At 46.8% G+C, this 20,604-nt stretch overlaps 2 protein-coding genes across 3 annotated transcripts in view; one reads left to right on the top strand and one right to left on the bottom strand.

The window, feature by feature from the left end:
* Positions 1-2,329, bottom strand: part of LOC8039605 (condensin-2 complex subunit G2) — a 74,327-nt gene extending 71,998 nt beyond the window's left edge. The window contains exon 1 of one of the 2 annotated variants that reach the window (XM_029982593.3): positions 2,122-2,329. In XM_029982593.3, coding sequence (XP_029838453.2) covers positions 2,122-2,175 — 54 coding nt within the window. In that variant the 5' untranslated portion in view covers positions 2,176-2,329. The remainder of the gene's footprint in view (positions 1-2,121) is intronic. The other variant, XM_042293059.1, reaches the window with a different exon arrangement.
* Positions 2,330-2,364: 35 nt separating this feature from the next.
* Positions 2,365-20,243, top strand: LOC8039607. The gene is made up of 7 exons (XM_029982577.4): positions 2,365-2,617; positions 3,596-3,706; positions 6,106-6,290; positions 7,371-7,511; positions 8,995-9,156; positions 11,972-12,198; positions 20,049-20,243. The coding sequence occupies exons 1-7, from the start codon at positions 2,548-2,550 to the stop codon at positions 20,131-20,133; spliced, it is 981 nt and encodes a 326-aa protein (XP_029838437.2). The 5' UTR covers positions 2,365-2,547; the 3' UTR covers positions 20,134-20,243.
* Positions 20,244-20,604: the final 361 nt, after the last annotated feature.

The following is a 20,604-nucleotide window of genomic DNA, read 5'->3' as shown; positions in this document are numbered from 1 at the left end:
TTCAATGTTTTTCTATGCTTCAGCAGGTTTTGGGCATTAGAGGGTTAAACACCCTTCACAACTCCAGTGAATGTGACACATGGTTATCATTGTTGAACAGCGCTGACCACTCTTCCAATACACCAAATCTTACTAATCGTTCGGCGCATGTGTGACGCTGCCATAACTTTAGCTCACAGGAGGCAAACGGCCGTGCTTGCGAGGGCTCCTGCCGTCTTGCTGTATACACGCAGAGCTTCACCGAGGTGCGCTCCACAGCAATTTTGTACGCCGACGACCTGGCACTAATTAAGCCCCTAAACTCATCTCAGTCCTACCTCGAACTTCAAGCCGACCTAGATGCATGCCACATGTGGTCTATAAGCCAGCTACTCCCACTCAACACTAAGAAAAGTGTGGCAAAGACACTCACCATAGGTACAAAGAGCCCGACCCCCCCGCCCCTTGTTTTGGGCTCTGTTCCCCTCCAGCGAGGCGATTGTTTTCCTCCAGTCCGCAGTACTACTTTGGGGGAGGGATAGTTTCGACAACCATTTGAGCTCCGTAGGTTACATAAGGGGCATTGTGACAAAGCCGCGTCGGTCACTAAGCTTCGTAACACATGTCACATGTGGTGGCATGCCACCGAGCACGTTCCAGCACCTCTACATGGGATTGGTGCTACACCACTTAGAGTTTTGCACTCTTGTGTGGAGCCCCTTCCAGAAATCCCTCAAGCAGGCCCTGGAGAGTGTGCAGCACTGGGCTGCTTACACACTCTACCAGGCGTAGTGTCCCTCGTTCCGCGCTTTCAGCCTACTCCTGGGGATCTACGACACCACTCCTACAGGGAGCTACCTGGCACAGCCTTGCTTACAGAAGAGATGTGGCTTCCATCCGACTCTTCAGCAACCTGATGGGAACCTCAATGAAGCCTTTAGATGCTCCTCGCTTCGACACCCACACAGGAAAGATGCAGCCTCTCCTGGCATGTATGCTACGGCAGCTCGAGTCCTGTTTGATGCGCGCAGCCAGGAATTGGTAATCTCTGCACCCTGAGCTGACTGTAAACATTCCTGTTGACCCCGAAGACATTAGGGTTCTCTGCCGGCAGGCCTCAAGTGTGTTCCCATAGACCTCTATGCTCCCTAACCCCCTCCCCTCCCTCTCTGTTTGAATTCATCTTCAGGATTTTTCACACCATTACGTCATTGCCATCTGTAAAAATTCAAGAATCTGTGGAACTTTGCATTGTGCGGCGTCGCAGACATCTACGGTATGGGCCATCAACCTTGGCTGGTGAGATTGGTCTATTTTAACTCCTATTAATTTATGCGAGAACTAGCTCCAGCATAACGAATCTTGCTTTGCAGCATACTTCACCACACTTCCTGCGCGCATCGATGCCGGCAAAGTGCAAGTTCCCGCAGGCACGTTGTATCAAGTTGAAACTCGTACCGTGCATGCCTGCTGTTGAAAGGGCGGTGCATGTCTATGCATGTCCGGATTTGCCCCCAGCACCCCACCCCCCTTAGGGCCGGGGGCGGTGCCCTTGGTATCCCTGGGCGCCGCACGCCAGTATTTGCCCTGCCCAGTGGCGGCTGTTCCAAGGGGGGCTAAACACATGCTCTGCCCCCCCCCCCCCCCCCCCTCCCACACTCTGAGAACTGAGGGGGCAAGCGCCCCCCTTGTTCCCCCGGTTGGTACGCCCATGTGTTAGGGCATTCTGAATCCCATCCCCATGAACCTGAGCGTCCAGTTGAACGCGATCCTCTCACCTCCTTCAATCCGTAGTGCTTAGATTTCGACCTTAGGCTCTTTGGTAAGGTTCACTGGCCAACCCACTCCTGGGGATGCTTTGTGGGTCGCAATGAAGACGCATCAATAAAAAGTTGGAGTTGTATATGCTCTAGAAACAGTCGCGCGCATTGGTGGGCAGTGCGTGACCACACCGCCGAAATTCAGTGACCAAGCAGTTGAGACGCATCGGTTGCCCTCAGTGAATTAGTCGGTATGCTTGCTATACAATATCCAAGCACGTAATTCGGCAAATTCGGCATAATTACGAGTCATAAGTGTGAAGCCAATGAGTTAGAGGCGTGATTGGGTTCAACAGTAATTTAAAAACGGTGCGCTTCTTACCCGAGATGTGAGAGCCAAAAGTTCCTCCAGCGTAGACTCCGTCACCGCTGCCATGCTTCAAAAGTGTTTCGTTAACTTAAAACTATTATCTAGAGATAAAGTTGCAACATGTAGTAAATGTTAACCGACACAACTTTTAAACTGACGCCTGACGCCGAGACAACGCCGAGACGCCGAAGAGCGTTGGCGGGAGATTTTTTCCGTTTCCGTTTCCGGAACCGGAACTTTCCATGCAAGCTCTTTAATTGGCTCAAGCGTGGCCAATAGCGTTCTCCTATTGCAGAATTACCTGCTTTCGCGCGATATTCATCGCAGACTCGGCAGATCATGGCGCCAATCCTGTAGCAAAAAATTTCATAATTTTATCCATGTTCTTTTAGAGTTTGTAATTTCATCCGTTATTTTCCATTAGTTTTACATAACGGGATGGAGCAAGAAGCCAGCACATCTACGCCCGTGACAACCAGATCTGCGCTCAGAGAAATCACAAGAACCGGTGAGTACACATACGTGTAACCTTCGTGCGTCACGTAGCTGTATCTGCACTCAAGGGCAGTGTGATCGTAAAAACAGTTTTGCGTATGTTTACGTTCATCTTGTAACTTTGTAGTAAGAACCTTACATGTGCCGAATATATTTTATTGTTCGGATACTACCTGAACCCATGCCGAAGCTGGTTAAACTTTTTCTCAAGCTTAATTTCCAACCAGCCTTTTTCTTTTCGATTGGATTGGGTCCTAGTAAACCATGTTGCGGCAAATGCCTAAATCGATCAAAGTAGTGCCCTCAAAAGCTGTATAAAGGTTTTCGAACAAAACCTCTGCTTTCCCAAGAAGAAAAAAAAAAAAAAATCATAAAGGTGCCATAAAAAAAAAAAAAAAATTAAAACGAGTTTTATCTGTTCTTTGTGTGCCGTTTTATCGACGAAACGACGTGACTGCCGATGGCTACAGACACAAGAACGTAGTGCTTCACTTTATTTTTATTTTTTTTAAATATCTGAACACTTTTTTTTGCATGCTGGCAAGACACGCGTGTTCATGGTATGGTCGTGATCTGCTGTGCTCTCGATCGAACGTTCAAATTTATGGTGCTTCTGAGGGTGTCAAACTTGTAATATCTTGATAGCGTGCAAAAAAACTCGTCCTTCTGTTCAGACTGTGGCGCCCTGGTATTTGAAGTGTTCATATGTTTGTAATAATAAAGCATCCTGTGCGTGCAAAATAGGGTCCATGAAGTATGCAGATGCTCATGTGAAATACTATCTGCCTCGATGTAGCAGGGACAAGAAAGATTGGGATTCCAAGATCACTTGGACCGGTTGGTTAGGAGCTAGATGTGTAGTGGTTTGGGACAGCAGTTGTCAATCCAAATATGTTTATATTCTGGCTCCCAACTAGCAAACTCTTTTTGTATCTTCGTGGATATTCTTCAAAAGGCTTTAAAAACTCGAACATGGTCATTGTTTCCCCAGCTTCAGGCAGCCGGACATCCTTCAGCAATGTGTTGCTCTTCATGGAGACATCACCTACCTCCCCCGACGAGGAAGTGGTCCAGAAACGGGGAAAGCGCAACATTCCAGCCGGTGACGACTTGCTTCATCCATTGTCCCTCACCTTTTCCTGACATGACAATTTTGTTAACATTATTGTTTTTCTTTTTCTACCCAAAGCTTGAGTCTGTAGCCAATTGCTACACGTGTCATCACCTGTGCAACTGTTTGTTTAGTCTTGTAGTATCAATTCCGCTGCTGCTGCATGGGTGCATGCTGGACGCAGCATGAAGGTAGGACATCCCACATGGTATCTGGATTTATGAACACAAAATGTACAAGAAGAAAAGGCTGACTGGACTTGGTGGTGTTCCGTGGCACCATTGTAGTCCACCTTTCAATGCCACCAGTAAAATTACACTTTTGAAATGATCGGTGGCACAGCTAGGCCATCCGGCACCCGGGGCTTTTATGTCTTTCGTAGACCCTCTTCACTCCCTGAGATTGCAACCAACCAGTGAAGGCGGGGGGGGGGGGGGGGGGGGGGGGGGGGGTGCCAGTGCTGGATGTTTCCAAAGGTGGCACCCCCTCGGTGCCAAGAGCCCTGGGCCTGGCACCCAGGGTCCAGGGCTTCCGGCCCCACCGGTTGCTACGCCACTGGGAATGATCACTGCCTGAACAACTGGACATGAGTAATATGTCACTGTTTCGTCGGAACTTCAGTGCTTCTATTGAGTGCAGTGGATACAGTCAAACCCGTTTATAACGAGCAGCAGGAAACGCTATGATCAGTTCGATATAGCAAAAACCATTTGCAACAAACTTCCCCAATGCTTTCGTTGTAAGGCGAGAGCTTCTCTTTCTTTCTCACCTCTTCACTTCCGCCTCGTAACAACGCATTGGAAAGTTTTCGTGTTTTTTTGTGTTTTTTTTTTGCATGCATGCAGCATTTGTTCTTTTAGCTTATCTCCCCTTCAGAATCGCTTCTTTTCATGGGCAAACGCTTAGGGATGAAAAGTTTTTTTTTCTTTTTTTTTCTGTGCATGCTGCAGAGTGTATTTTTTAGCTTTCTCCCTTTCTCCCCTTCTGAATCGCTTCTCTTCGCTTAATTTTGTTCACAACTCGAGCCTTTGGAATTTTTTTTTTTTTTCCTACTTTTTTTTTAGGGGAAGGGACAGGCTAGAATATGATTGTCTGCGTTTTTGGAAGCCTTCCCGGAGGGAAAAAGTTTGATATAGCCAATACGTTGTTTGTTATAAAAAGTGCCTTTTACATGCATTTTTATTTAAATTTTCCGCGAGTTCGATATTGACAATAATTTGCTGTATGTGGGTTCGTTCTAAATAGGTTTCACTGTAGCACTACCTGTTCAATGAGGCCCGAGTCCACATAGGGGCAAGAAGCTCGGTTATCCGTTGTTTACTGTGAACTCTTTGATCATTCCCATCTGTTGCTACTGCAGCAGGTCAACTGGTAGCAGCGCACATGCCCGCTGCATTTACACTGCACACTCGGTTTACTTTATCCAAAAGCATTAATGTCGCAGTCGACGTGATGTTAACCTGAGGCCAGTCTGATTGGCGACACCAGCTAATTATACTCTTATCTATGGACCTGAATCAGCTTTGTGCTTGAACTGCGTGGAACAGGTGTTTTTGCAATCAGTGGTGTAAAACGTGTCGAGTATGGCCAACACGGAGGCCATGTTTGCAAACAGCTTGGCTGGGCTCTTTGAGTTAGCCTTAATATATGTTATTAAGGCTAACTCAGCAAGAGCTGAGTTAGCCTTAATATCAGCAAGAGCATTTTCAATATCGTGAGCTTGCAGTCTAAATGATGGTGACCGTCGGTTAATGTCCGACTTAAAGCTAACCAAAAACGGCATGTAATCATACCGCAGATAAAAGATGTTGTAACTCGAACACTGGAGCCAATTCTTGATAGGTGGCAAAGCTTAGATGTGACATTGAAAATGAAAGTGCGGTCTGTACCCCCTTTCTTGGCGGGGTTGGTGCAGTTATGGTGCCTGCAATGCGTCTCCGAATGATCTGTTTACCACATCCTAAAAAGTGGTCCATCGATTTCTGCTGCTGGATGACGTCACAAAAGCGTCACGCTGTTGCCATCCACAATTTTGGCGGTGGCACGGCGATGGAGATGGATGCAGCAGATGCTCATTCTGCTTCAAGTCACTCTCCAGATCGACAACCCACAAAAGCTTCGGCGGGCAGTAGTTGTGACGCTACGACGACAGCGAAACTCGCATTCGCTCATACTTTTTGCTGGAAATACAACGACCAACTTTGAGGATTCCAACATCCGACAGTATAATACGCCAGCTCCTGCAATGTCGTTTGTGGCCACTTTTGATGCATAGGCGGCATGGGATGCTAAGCACACCAGTCAAAGACGCTTTGTAGGCTCCCTAGTGCAGCCATTGATAGCCAGGGCCTTTGGTGACGCTTTCCTTTCCTTGTTCGGCCCGTGCGCAGCATTTGCAATGACCCCGCCGAAGACACCCACCAAGAAGTCCCCCAAGAAGCAGCCAGGGACTCCCAGCAAGGGCCTGACCCCACGCAAGGGGGCCTTCAGCAGCCCCCTACGCAGCTCCCCACGGAAGCGGCTGCTGCTGCCCTCGGATATCTCGGACGCCATTAGTGCCTCCCCGAGCAAGAGGGTATGGGTCGTTTGGACACCGGTTCCCCGCAGGTGCCCTCCAGATAACCGTCCGCATAGACAACAATCGCTGACAGGAGGAGAACAGCATGAAGCAGTTCCAGTTGTCCCGCCTCCAGTGCGAGCGATTTGGCAAAGGTTAAGCGCAGTGACGGAGACCTACACCACCTAGACAAAAAGCCTTTGCACTGTTGCCTTTTTTGCAGCGTTGAGCGTAACACTGGATCTCCGGACACTGTTGCCTGTATTGACAAGATTGCACGAGTATGATAGCAAATGTGGGAGAGGGAGTGGATTAAGAACTGCGCCACCCGTTGTCGAATACCTTATGTGACGTTGTGGAAGAAGCGAGTAGCCCTTGTCGCAGTTTATAGTCTGTTGTAATTTAACAGGGTAGGGCAAGAATAGGACGGGCCGGGGAGGAGGACGCAGACTGAACGTTGGAGAAATGAGGGGGAAACCTCCTTCTCTGTTTACCGTTCCGTCTGCTTCCTTTTCTTCGGCCCGTCTTACCCTCGCCCTACCTTGAGTTGGAACAGACTACCTATATGTAATGTTGTAAAGATGCCGGGAGGCTGCAACACTTGTTTGTCTTCCTTCTTCCACCCGTATTGGGGTGTCTGTTGCTGCATTGAAAATGCAGGCATGTTGCCCAGGTTGGACTTGAATCTGGCCCGAGCAGGTCCTTCCCTCTTCTTCTGATGCAGCTGTCTTTCGACGTTAGGTGATAACAAAAAATTTGCGATAGGTAGGTTTCTGCTTCCATCAAAAAACTCGATCCAGGAAAAGACAGAATTTTTGTTCGTTTGTTTTTCCCACAAACTCCAGAGTTGAAATTGAATGCCGAGAGCAGGATTATGCACGGATATTGACTTTGCTATCCCTTAGCTTATTTCATGCGTAAGCCCCAAACTTTTGCTGTATGAGCTGACGACTGCATCGAGGGGGTAAGTAAATATGTTACAAGTTAAAAGCCATCTGCCTCTGCTGTGTGTTCAACAAAGAGTTGGTGGTAGTTGCTGCTGTTCTGCCATAAAAGTGTGCAACGAGAGTGACACGGTAGACCGGTGGCCTTGTGCAGCTGGTGTCGCCAGTGAAGAGGCTCAGGCTGCAGGCCAGGGACCACGAAGTGGATCCAGCAGTGGCGCTCAAGGCGCTCACCAAGACGCAACTTGTGTCCCTACTTCAGGACATCATGCAGCGCTCTCCAAGTGCAAAACAGGTCTGCGCATTGTGGTCGGAGGTGTATTCTTAATTACGCCGTCTTATGCACCGGCTGGACACGTGTAACATATTACACGGGGTGTTTGATCTTAATTAGTATTAATAAACGCCACCAAAGGTACACTAATGCAGTCTGCGCAGGTGAGTTATGCAGCCACGAGGATATAATATAGGGGCTAGAACCGACAGTAAAAAAGGTAAATAACTAAGACTTGTTAATGCGAAAGCATTAGCTGTCGCATGGAGCAAGCCGACGTCATCAGCTTTGAAACAATGCAAAACGGCTCCTTAATGAAACCACACGCAAAGCTAGCCAACGGCACCTTTTACACTTCAGTCCCATTGGCTGGCGCGCGTTGACGAGGCTCCCATTGGCCACTGCGCAACAGTGTGTGTGGTGTCATCCTAACTATGTTATCACACTGTTGCGTTATCACTGATCACCGCATTCGCTCTCCTCTTATCGGTTGTACGGCGCATGGAATAAACCAAGGGGTTCGTTCTGCTGGGGACTACGTTGCTGTCTGTTCCTTCTTCGCGTCGCAAGGCACACAACAGTTTGAATGATCGCTCATCTGATGCCGCTGCGTGCCCGCGAGGCAGCGGCTCGACCGTTCCACGTTTAAGGTCCAGCGCGTTGTACACCGCAAACTAAAAAGGGGAGTGAAAAGCGGTGTGCGTGCTTTCACATTCACAACTCTTAAGAAGTGCTTATTTGTACCTCGAGCCTTTTTAATTAGTGAAAATAAACATAATTCCAATTAGAAACTTGCTGATTGTCTCTTAAAACTACTATATCGGTCAATTCTAGGAAGCGTGGGGACATTTAGTTCATTATCCGACTAATCGTGAGGGTTAGCTCCCCGTATCATGTCCCTGTGATCGCATAACTCTTCTGCACAGACCGCATTGGTACAACTTTCCCAGCTTTATCTTGTGATAGATCTGTTCTAACTAAAATCAAACACCCTGTATAAGTTTTGTCTTGTACTTAGGCATTTAGCTCAAGGTAGCATGCTCTCTACTGGAGATACTTGCATGCAGAGAGGTAATAGCAAGATTTTGGAAAGTTTGGTTGTCGTAGAAAGGACGTCTTTTATTTTAATTGCAGTATCCATTTATACAAAGTTCTGTCTTCTGAGACATGGTTCTCAAACTGGGTTCCGAGGAATACGGGTTCCCCAAGTTCCCAAACTTCCTCGACCGTCCTTGCCCCTAAGTAAAGTGCACTTCCAACACTGTCTTTAGGAGGTCCTAGCAACTCATTGTTGCTAGGATCTCCTAGTGGTATTCCTCTTCCAAGGTTTGTAAATCCTGCAGTGCTTTATTGCATTAGTACTGAGACTGGAAAGGGTTCCTTAGCTGCAGTTCAAGGAAGATGATGGTTTCCCAAGGTCGAAAATTGAGAGCTTCTGTTCTCTCATGAATATTGAGTAGTTTGGTTCATGAGTTGAGACTTTACCATATGACTTGTTCTGCAGGCAGTGCAGGACCTGTTGCCGGAGCCAGACCTGGTGCAGGCAGAACAGAAGCTGGAGAAGCTTCTGCGCAGCATCTACCGCTCATTCCCCAGCAAGCACTGGGGCAACAGCCGCGACGCTTTCTGCTTTCGCAGGGTTCAAGCGCCTCTGGACTCCTTCAAGGTACCATTTCTGAAAACTTGGCAAATGTAACTGGCTTTAATTCATTTGAGAACAATCTTCGTTGAAATACCGAGTAAACACAGCCGAGTCATTTTTCTCAAGTCTTGGTCGCAAAGCTGCAATAGCCATAGTCTCCAAACAAGGCAGAAAGATAAAAAAATCTGCGAAGAAGTCTTCACCTCGAGTGTTGAACAGCCACGTCTAATGGAAAGTCGGCGGCCATTTTCAAGGTTTTGTCAGGAGGCTTCTTTGCTCAATTTGGCGGATTGTTCAATAATAAAAAAAGACTAAGGAACAATTGGGCCGTTTCTTCCCTCCACTTACGCTAACCACCATAAATGCCAAGGTCATCAAATAACGAAGCTTTCTAGTCACGTGCTGGCACCGAGTATCTGTTGCAACAGGTTTACGGTAACCAGAAAGATTCTGGACAGACACGCTTGTAAGGGAGATGTTCCTTATGGATAAACCTAACAGTATATGTACAGGCATAGCCTCCTTAATAGTACTGATAATGCCTGCCCAATGGTTGGCTTCCCCCTGCTTCGTCGTCGTTGCGCCTGCTTCACATATTTGCTACTAGAGGCGCCAAAACCCCATACAAAAATGCAGACGACTGTTCTTCGCTGCTAGTCCACTGTGATGCCATTTGTGAATTGAATACATTCGTAACCCATGCTACATAGCAGGCGCAGGGCACCGTCAGTATGGAGTTCATTTATAAAATAAGTCTTATACCTTTCTTTTAGCTTTCACGTCTTGGTATTTTTTCTCTGCTGAAATGCTACCAGACCTCTCTCTGGTGCTTGTCATATCGACAACAGAAATAGTCAATGCCAATTAAAAAGGAGACAGACAGGCTGGCAGACTTCCACAACGTTGAAAGAGTGATTATTTAGCGTTTTTATTGCTACTGGAGCAGAGCCGCAAAACATACGGCCCGCGGACTACATGCGACAGTCAAGTGGTTTTTCTCAGGACCGCGAGCGCGTCCTCGCTGACCGAAAACCTGCGCACCCGTCGGCAGCACTCTGACCAACAATCTTCATATACATTTTCAATTTGTTTTTTTAAGCGCACAGCCCCTTGATGTTTTTGACCGGTCTGTTGTGGTCCGCACTGTTTTTCACGTATGCAGTTCTAGAGCTTTAAAGACTTCGTAGATAGTGGCTTGTTGGTGAAGATCTTCTTGGGGTTATGCTTGTCAGTCACGGATGCCGAGTAGTTTGTGAAAATTTGCCTGAAATACCTAGTACACAGAAGTTGCAGGAAATCTTTGTAATGGTTGACATCGTCCTCTACCTTTGCGTATTTCAGAGCGCCATGGTGTATAAGTGTATCCACCGCAGTATCACCAGCTGCATGCAACGGCTTTTTCAGCATATTTCGTTTTTTCTGTAAAATATCTGCGAAGTTCTTCAGCGCACACAACACCCTCACTAGCTTCTCTGATGAATAGTATAGTCCTCCTCTGTCCTGGTGCCTGAGGAGAGAATTACAAGGAGCCATAAAAGCCTGCTTAATGACCAATAGGAAGTGCAATGTGCAATTCACGAATCCGAGTTGCACATAGGCACGCAACAGTAAGGTATCATAAGAGTTAGAATGCAGCACAAGGTGCTGATGTGCCCACGAACAATAAATGGAACGAAATGACCGCGCGTGTACGTGTGGCGTCGCGGTGTGCGTGCCACGAGACGCAGACAACCTCGTGCTATTGAGCTATACCGGCAATTGCTAAGCGCTCTATCTGCCGGTCAAACGACGACCAAAAGAAGTTACTCGTGTCACAAAAAAATTACGTGATCAAGTGACCTATTTGATCACGTAAGGTCACGTTACCGCGCAACTTAACATAGAAAACTTACATTATCACATAGCTTATTGGATAACGTAGCTTACTTTAGCTACAGTGAAATGTAGCAGCAGGCAGCGGACAAGCGTCGCCTGCATTTCTGTATGGGGTTTTGGCGCTCCTAGTTGCAAATCTGTGAAGTAAGTGCGACGACGAAAAAGCAACCATTGGGCAGGCATTTTCTGTATAAAGGAGGCTATGGTACAGGTAAACTCGATATTTTGCGAAATGTGGGGCTTTGGGCATATTGCGTGCACGCAACATTTTGCGACTGGGAGTGTTATGCTCAGTATCGAGGGTGATGGATTCACACGATAATTTTTTTGCAATATTTTTCAAACTGCAAAAATTTATCTACATTTACATAGAAACCTGCATTGGCGTTCAGCATTATATTGGGTGAGTACACGAAACACATATTTTTAACAAAAACATCAAAACACAAACAAACTTGTATAAACGTCAAACACGTCCTTCAATAGCCAACCTATTCCAGACTTCTATTGTTTGCAATAAAAGAGAGAAAACATAAAAATATTGGTACGGCAAAAGTAGGGTCGGATTTTGTTCTGATGGTCTGCCCACCCTCATATATAAAAAGGTTCCCGTAAAAACATTCCTCGACTGATTAGAAGGCAATTGTTATTATATATACATCTTGTAAAAAATTTAACTGAAGCTTTTTCTGTGTTTCACTAGCGATTCAAATTTTCCTTCATGCTGGTGACACTCGCCCCGCATTGGTAATCATTTAAAACAAATCTAGCACACTGATTCTGTACTTTTTCCAGTTTTTCTATTAGGTTCTTGTGGTGGGAGTCCCACAGAACTGCTGCATATTCAATACACGGGCGAATAAACCTAAAGTACAAAGTTTCTTTAATTTTGCATGAACCCTGTCCGGAGTTTGTACAAAATTGAACATGAACAGAGTTCCAAAGTGCAGTGGCCTCGTTGCAGAGGAAGTGCCTGGAGCGGGGCCAGCAGCTATGCTCGGCAGAGCAGTGGAGCGCCCTGCTGGAGTATGTCCAGCTGGCCTGGAGCTTTGTGCGCAAGCTGCCCGACTGGGACGACGCGGCGCACAACCGCACCAAGCTGCTCTGCTTTCGCGGCCTGGCCATGCTCTGCATGACCGCCCTCAAGAAGGCACTCCTCGAACCTTGCCGTCTCGGGGCACTGATCGCCAGGTAAGAGGCCTCGGACCGTCGGAATATCTCTCGCGTTCAACTCTCAGTTTAGGGTTGATCTCCACGGGTGTGTCGAGATTACTCTTGGGTGTCTACAAAAGGCATTGCAAGAGCGACCGAGCAACAGATTAACTCGGGAATCTTAAAGAGTAGAATCCTTTTCGTCACGGGGGTTCTTATACCTTCCGACCTCGAAGAACCGCTGTCTTCTTCGATTTTTGGCCAAGGAACCCCTCCCAGTCTCGGCGTTGATGCAGTAAACAAACCTACAGACCGTGTAAACAGTAACATGCATACAGGGCTCGCAAGGTGCCAATTGCGATGACAGCAGTTTGCAAAATGGACGCCACCACTAATGTACCAAAGCCACATAATGTCGGAAATAATGACTGCTGTCGAAGGGTCTGCTATATAATGGGATGGTGAACTACTTTCAAACTCTCTAATAGAGTCCATTATATCGTAATGCATGGTATAAGAGCATCTGTAAAAAATTACACCATCTTCCCGAGGGGAACCATGGGGTGATGCGGAGCATCGCGGATCGTTATTAACGGTGTTAGTAACGTTGTTAACTTGCGTGTTATTACGTTGTTAACTTGCGTTGGTTACCACACATCGCGTGAACGTTGCTGGAAACTCCGCGATGCTCCGCATCACCCCACGGTTCCCCTCGGGAAGATGGTGTTATTGTTTTCCCCACCGTTTCTTCTTGTGTGTGCTCCGGCGGCGGGGAGTGGAGGGGGGCTCTCTCGTCGTCCCCAAAAGAGCCTGCCGACGAGCTCGCTCGCTTGCCCCGAGGGTCGACAGCCCTCCCTCCCGACGGGCGAGGAGGAACAGCGCGTGCACACACGCCGTCGCTGCTGCTGGCAGAGCTGGCAGCAGCACACACCAGAGAGAGAGAAACAGCGGTGAACTGAACGCGCGCAGCGCGCTACCGCTGCTTATATTCGCACTTGAAGGAGAGGAGACTAGAGGAGGAGAGTTGCGCATGCACGCGCGGTGTGAGTAGAACCGAACGCACGCAAAGTGCACGCAGCTGGTAGAGAGAGAGAGCGGAGAGAGTAACGTGCAGCTGCTGGAGAGAGGGAAGGAGGAGAGTTGCGCATGCGTAGTGTGAGTGCGGACTACGACACCGCGGGACATAGACCTGAGCAAGAGATGCTCCGCATCTAATAAGCGAAGTTGGCTCAATGGCATAGATTGGAAGACCAACCAAACTTCCCGAATTGGTACATACGTTAAAACCGAACGTATGCTATAACCAGATCTGTTGTAACGGCGTTATACTGTAGCAGGGTCGAGGCTAAGCCGTGCAACCGCAAGAGACAACCTTCTTATTTTACCCCCACATGAAGACGTTTGTGCTGCAGAGCCACAAAATTTGCACCAAGTTCTTTGGTGGAACATCACGGAGCAACACGCTATATATTTTATGATTGCAGTGCAACCCACTTATAACGATAATGAGATAACCCACAATTTCAATCGTTATAACCGATTATCGTAGTATCTGAACTAGAAATTGATCATTTCCAGTCTAGAAACTCTAGAAACTGATCATTTCCAGTCTAGAAACTCTAGGAAGTGATCATTATAAGTGGTACATCTTTATATCTGGTATCGTTATGAGTGGGTTACACTGTAGTACTATCATCTCTTTATCTGGCAGGCCCCGCATGTCACAAGCTCCACTTTTCTTTAAATGTAACGACCAAAATATTTACACTGCAAGAAGCATTTCGAGCTCCTAGTGATTTTGTCTGCTCGCATGTGCTGGCACGAAAGGGGCTTTGTCAGCCACTTTTGAACCAGCAGAGTGACTGAGAGAGTCACTCCATGTAAAGGGGTGTCCAAACAGGATACTACAAAACTCGTCGGGCGACACGACTCCGACAAATCGTGCGGTGCTCCGCTTCCGGCCATTTTTCTTTGCCAGCGGGAAACTTCCCCCGTCAAATCTCCCCCTCGCTTCCTCCACGGCGGCCTTGCTCTGCTCATCATGTGGGTGCGGAGAGCCACTCACACGCTCTGTTGGCTGTCGGTCAATCGCTCAAGGCCTCCGCCGTTTTTCAGGTCCTGAAAACGGGAAAGAGAATGACACGAAGGTGTCCTTCCCTTTCCCTGCGGGAAACGAAACATACACTTCGAAGCAGGAATATGAATGACTCTCCGGACCCTTGTGATGAGCAGAGCAAGGCCGCTGTGGAGGGCACGGGCGAGATCTGACGGGGAAAATTTCCCCCCAGCAGAAAGGACAGCCGGAAGCGGAGCGCTGAACAATTTGTCGGAGTCGTGCGGCCTGACGATCTTTGTAGTGTCCTGTTTGGAGACCCCTTAAGGGTCACTTCGTCAGCTTCCCATTGGCTTGGGAAAACGCAGAGGAGAGGCATGCCCACTCTGTACTCTGCGTGCTGCGAGAGAGAAAAGCGGAGAGAATGGGCAGGTATGCTGCAGCCATGGCTTCGTCTAAAGTGTGTCTTTCAGAGTAAATATTGCTTTAACTCATTTTATTGTTACAAGGCATATGTTGCAACATGCATAGGTAGCCTTTCCAGGCTGTCAGAGTTACTATGCACGTGTAAAACTTCAAAGTAGTTTAACTTGATTTCTCTTGAGAGGTTCCAATTTTTCCATCCTGTCAAAATGAAAACCTCGGAGAGAAACACTACACTCAAATTGTTCCCCTTCTTTTTTTTTTTGTCTTAGCCAGTCAATCTGTTCGGAAGTCACTAAACAATATAATTCCTGTAACTCGAACATGCAAAAATTTTGCAACATCACTGGGGCACTGCAGCTCGGAGAATGTACCTAAAGGTTCTAACTTCAAACTCCGATATGTGTCGAGCTCTATCATTTTAGTTTCAATGGGGACAGATGTTCTGCTGCCATGGCTTTGTGTAATCACTGCTGCTCTGTATAGTAGTGATTGAACAGCAGTGCTATAGATAAAGTTCCCTGGCTTAAAACACCAAGCATACTACTACAAATACGCTTTTTGACATTCAGTAGAATAAAACAAGTTACCAGAAATATGTTGACTATTTGGCTTTTATTTCTACTTAGTATTTCTCGTCTGTTCATTGTTTTTCAATTGGCTGTTGCTTTTGTTGCAGCATGTTTTTACCTGCTGCTCATAATTTTGTATATGGTCACGAAAAACTCTCAGATAATGTGATTTTGTTGTGCACTTCGATATTGATGCACTAGTATATCACAATTTTGTGTCACAACAGAGGGGTGAAGTGTAATCAGGATCATGCCAAACAAAAAAAACTGGCAGCGACCTTTAACTTTGAAGTTCTATAATGCATTATAAGGGATTGCTGTGTCATGCAACGCATATTTTCCCACTAAATTTAGCCGGGGAATGGTATGGTTGCAGTATACACATTTGCAAGACCGGTCTCAGGGCGCTGCCATCTTGCCCAGTGGGGTGCGCTTGGGCGCGGCCATAATCTGATTACGACGCCTTAGCAAGGCTTCGTAATCAGATTAGGACGTGTCCAAGCGCACCCCAGTGAGCAAGATGGCAGCGTCTTGAAGCCGGACTTGCAAACGTGTATAGGTCGTGCAATGTTAATTTCCCGAGCTACATTTAGCAGGGAAACTGGATTGGTAGCTAGGTCACAAGACGTGAATTTCCCACCAAATTTAGTGGGAGAACTAAATTGATGTTTTGGCCACAAGACGTGAATTTTCTCGCTAAATTTAGCGGGGAAAACAGAGTTGATGCATGTTTTTATGTGCTGCAACCCGGTTGCTGTCGAATTTGCCATCAATTTTTCAAGGTGTATAGGTCACATGACGTCAGGTGATGCAGGGTTCGTACAGCTCCTTGAATACCCAGGATTTCTATAAAAGCCTTTCAAGGGCCCTTAAATCTCCTTGAAAGTTGCAATGCTCCTTGTATCCCTTGAACATCCAGAAATGAATGACAGGCTTCTTGAGAATCAAGGTGGTTTGAGAAGTTCACTCACTTCTCCAGATTCATCCGAGCCGCGGTGGTGCATGTAGTGGCGCGCAAGAAAAGCACTTCCCCTGTTGTGTGGGCAACTAATATAGCAGCATTTTTTTTTTTTTTTTCTTTTGCTAGATGCACTGTTGTTAGATTTTGGCCGCTGGAGAAAGCATAGTTTTTTCTCCTAAATGTGCCCGCTTCGTTTATGAAAAAACATATCAGACACTTTTAACCAGGCTAGTATTGCATCAGTTTTTGTTGCAAAACCACCAACGCTTACATAAACTGTCATGATTGCGTCATGCATCATCGCCCCTTTTTAAAGGGAGCTTTGATTTAAAGGGAAGATGGGGCACTTCTACATTTGAGAAAAAACGCTTGAATTGTGTTCATTTGGCCTTTGGATTAACAGATATCAAAATTATATTTCAATGCGACGCGCCGGAGAGCCACAAGAGCAATTTCAAAATAGGGCTGAAGCCCCGCCCCCCTAGCCTTGGGCAGCCAAAAGAGCCGTCGATGACGTCACGGACAGCGACTGTCTTCCGCGTTTTTCTCGCGTTTAACAATACTTACGCAGCAAATGGTTTGGGTATTCGGGTTCACGGGGTAAAAATACACTAGAATTCACTTCTAACTCATTTTTTCCAAGAAGCTCCGTTGCTTCCCTTTAATCCTATCCAAGGCACCCTGCATCATCGCCACTTTTGCTATGTGTTGCCTTGAATTTTGACTTCTGATGACCTTGAAATCCTTAAAAAGTCCTTAAATTTCGCACAAAGAAATGTGTATGCATTCGAGGTCACGTCATGTGGCGCCGCTTCCCCCTCTAAATTTAGCGGGAAATGCGAAGAGGGACAAACATAATTTTGGGATTGGAGGGTAGCATTGAAAAGCATTTCATGCCAAACTTACAAATCAGATTCTGCTGCATGTGGAGGGCAACTGCAGGTTCAATTAGGGTTGTCAGTACATACCCCTATAGTAGGGTCTGCATGTTTAACACCCTACTTTGCAGAAGTCGTGTAAATTTTTTTTTAGCTTTTCTGGTGGCTATCAGGCAAACAGCTGGGATAACGCAGTCACTGACAAGATGAGAATGCCAGGAAGACATGCCCCATCATCCTCATTCTGTCGGTGATTCTAGGAGGTCCTGTGTGTCTGTCACTTTTACCTTACTATAGGTGACAGGAGGAGAGCCTGCTATTCGCTGCCCTCTTCCGTGGGAGGAGGCTGATAAAAAGACAGTTCTAGAAAACGTTTAGCCTCAAAAGTGGAACCTGCCCGAAGACTCGGACCAGACGTGCTGGTAATCGCCAAAGTTACCACGTCCTGGGAAAATAATGTCATTGCCTGATCCGCCTGCTATCAGAACACAAACCAGACTGGAAGAAAGAGGTGTCGGAACAAGGCCTGAAGGAGGGTTCATATTCCACACTGGCTTCATGCATCTGCTGGCACGGCACTGGCGGGTTGGGGCTTTGCACGCAGGTGCAGTCACGAAAACGTGTGCGCAAATAAGGACGGTTTCTTGAGCTCCCGTCATGCTGCACCTTCTTACGGCGTTTGTCAAGAGTGGGAGCAAATCTTCGACACTATTGTTCTGCGGCGAGGCATCGTCGTTGCCTCCGTTCCAATATTGGCAAATGTTGCCATGGCAAGCGCTACTTTGGTACCTGTGGTGCTTTGAAGCTTTAAGGAGACCATTCTCAGCCAATCGTGCTTGGATAGCAATGATGTATCATTGCAGTTCAATTATCCCAGCACCTCTGGAGCTGTTGACCAAATCAAATTATGCAGCTGGCCTATCTCTTACAGTCTTTGTCTTTGTATAATTATATCATTCTTCATGGCTTTCAGACAGTGTTTGTTTTTCAATCAATGAACTGAATGAAACTTTCACAGTTTATAGTGCCTGATCTCCTTATAACTCTGGTGGTAGTTTTCATATACTGTAAACAACTTATTTTTTGCAAATCAATATTTCGCGATTTAGGTCAAAGCTGAAGTTTTGGAATAATTTGCGGGTTCCAATTTTCGCGACGCGATGGGATCTCAATACAGATTCTGATGCGTTTACATTTTACCGCATTGTTCGTGGGGCCTATTTTTTGCAAATCGTAGGCGATTCACGAAAATTAGGTCCTCACGAAAATTAAGTTGTTTACAGTAGCTCGTTTTTTTTTTTTTGTTTTTTTTTATTTCCTAGATGAAATGCACATGCAGTAATCCCTCGTTTTAAACAGGATAGGAAAAAAAAAAAAAGATATAGTGGCAATTCGATAAAAGCGAGAGCCAAACAAAAAAAGCGACAACAGCCTTTAAGGTGGACAGGACCACTGCGGAACATCCTGACCGTATATTTAATTAAAGAAACCTTGGTTACGAACAACTCACGGCAGCTTTACTGAGTAAAAAAAAAAAATTAAATGGAGTTTGCCAATAATTTTATGCAGGTATCAGTTTTCCCTAAACTGCTCCGGGCATCGCAAGAACACTGCCGCCGCCGCTGCACTCCACTTTGTTTCGAAGCAGCCGTAGGATGTTTTGCGTCTCCGCAGTCGTCAGTGTTTCCCCGAGGTGCCTCTCCGATGTCCCTTTGTGTTTATCCTGGCCGCACGCAAGGTCTACGATCGCAGCATCCGTAGCAGGAGCAAGAACGGGAATGTCCGCATCGACAAGCACGAACGATCAAAGTTATCCTCCATGCCCTTGCCAACATGTTTGGGATCGTTGCAGCTCCAAGAGTCGTGCGCCAGCTCGGCAAGCATCCTCGCAAGAGAAAATCCGACGTGCGCAAAGCAGTTGGTGATTTTTCATCTTCATTTTGCGGGCGCACTTTCTCTCGCATAAGAAATTTACGGAACAGTCTAGTACGACTTGCTTGTTCTGCAAAATGGTGGACAGAGTCGAAGAGCCGATGCTGGAATGTCGAATTCATTGAAGATTTAGGACTTGGGATGGGACGGCCGCTGTTCTGAACCTCGGAGACCTAAGCGACTTTTTGTAAACACTCCAGCAATATGACGCACGCCGCAGACACTGGCGCGTGCATCAAGGACTCCCGAAGCTGTGATCTCCTTCGTGCCCCATCCACTCCTTCGCTACCATGACTCGATTCCGACAGGAGTTGGGGCAGCGTCGGTCGTAGGCGCCGTGATAGCATCAGAACCTGGACGCTGCTCCCTGGCCGCATTGGTGCATCAGCATCGGAAGTGTCGCTCCGCGCACTCTGCCCTCCGTCACCCATTTGGTCTGTTTCTTGTTTGCCATTTGCCTCTGTGGAGATGGGGGATGGGGCGAAAGGGTCCCCGTGTACCCGTGTAGTCTTGCGTGCTTCCGGCACTTCGGCTTTCGTAATAAGCATGGTGGGCTGCCAATACACTTCGAATAACCCGGTTCAAAATGCGTGCATTTCGGTCGGGACCACGTCAAACTTTGATAAAAAGTGATAATTCGAAAAAAGCAATTTCGTTATAACGAGGGATTACTGTACACATTCTTATGCATATGTAAGACATGGCAACAAACCTAAAATAGCTTAGTATAAGCTAATTTGCTCCTTTTTAACCACAGAGTGCGATACACAAGAAAAATAATGTGTGAGAGACCCCTTGTATATTAAAATAAATGAAATCAACTGCGAACCAATGTGTCGATTACAAGAAAAGTTTCCTAGGAAACAATCTGCCACCATAATTTTGAGTCCAGCTTAGACAGACTGGGGCTCCACAGGCCGAAATGGCCAACCTTGTTGCTACTTTCCCAGGTTTCAGTGACCTTGCTAGTAGTGGTGCAGCTACTTTTGGCAGCACCAGCACAGAGCTCACCTGATAGGTGCCAGGGAGACAGTGCCACTAAGAAACTGTTCCCTTTGTATTTATTGCAGACTGCGGGAGATGCAAGAGGACAGCACCAGCATCGCCTCCTGCATCAAGTTTGTTGAAGCCCGGCTCGAGAAGCTTCAGCAGTAGAGGAATCACGAGACACTGCATGCTTTCTTTTCTTTTTTTATTCTTGTCATCATTATCGTTATTTCTCTTTTATGTATGTACACAATAAAAATCATGGGCCTTTTTGGTCACTTTCCGTCTTCTGCGGTCGGTCACTTTTGAAAGTGTGTGAGCTTGCCGTCGTGTGCGCGCGGTCAGAAACGCGCACGCCCCCCACCCCCTCTCAAAGGAAAAAAGACATTCTCTCGAGTTACTTCTGCCAAAAGTCCCCCTCTACCCTGCCTCAAAGACATAAAAAAAGGTTAAAAGAAATCAAGACTTCACTCGACTAGAATCTCCTTTTACTGGAGCCAAAGGGGACAACAAAAAACAAAGAAGCAAGGTGTAATGAAATCATTCTGAATATGCGTAGAAACTACGGTTCTTGGTGAAGTGGAAACTCGTGCTTCCGACGACTTTCGGCAAATATTTTCTCTTCTCTCACATTTCGTG

Source organism: Ixodes scapularis, unplaced genomic scaffold (genome assembly GCF_016920785.2).
Source record: "Ixodes scapularis isolate PalLabHiFi unplaced genomic scaffold, ASM1692078v2 PGA_scaffold0__279_contigs__length_252992795, whole genome shotgun sequence".
Lineage (NCBI taxonomy): Eukaryota > Metazoa > Arthropoda > Arachnida > Ixodida > Ixodidae > Ixodes > Ixodes scapularis.
The sequence above is the reverse complement of the archived record's forward strand: the minus strand, read 5'-3'. Positions and strand labels throughout refer to the sequence as shown.

What these genes read in the sequence shown, in the direction of transcription:
- LOC8039607 (XM_029982577.4), top strand. Translation starts at nt 2,548, where the DNA reads ATGGAGCAAGAAGCCAGCACATCTACGCCCGTGACAACCAGATCTGCG. An exon ending in GTGCCTCCCCGAGCAAGAGG is followed by an intron (nt 6,291 to 7,370) that starts GTATGGGTCGTT and finishes GGCCTTGTGCAG; the next exon opens with CTGGTGTCGCCAGTGAAGAG. An exon ending in GCTCTCCAAGTGCAAAACAG is followed by an intron (nt 7,512 to 8,994) that starts GTCTGCGCATTG and finishes CTTGTTCTGCAG; the next exon opens with GCAGTGCAGGACCTGTTGCC.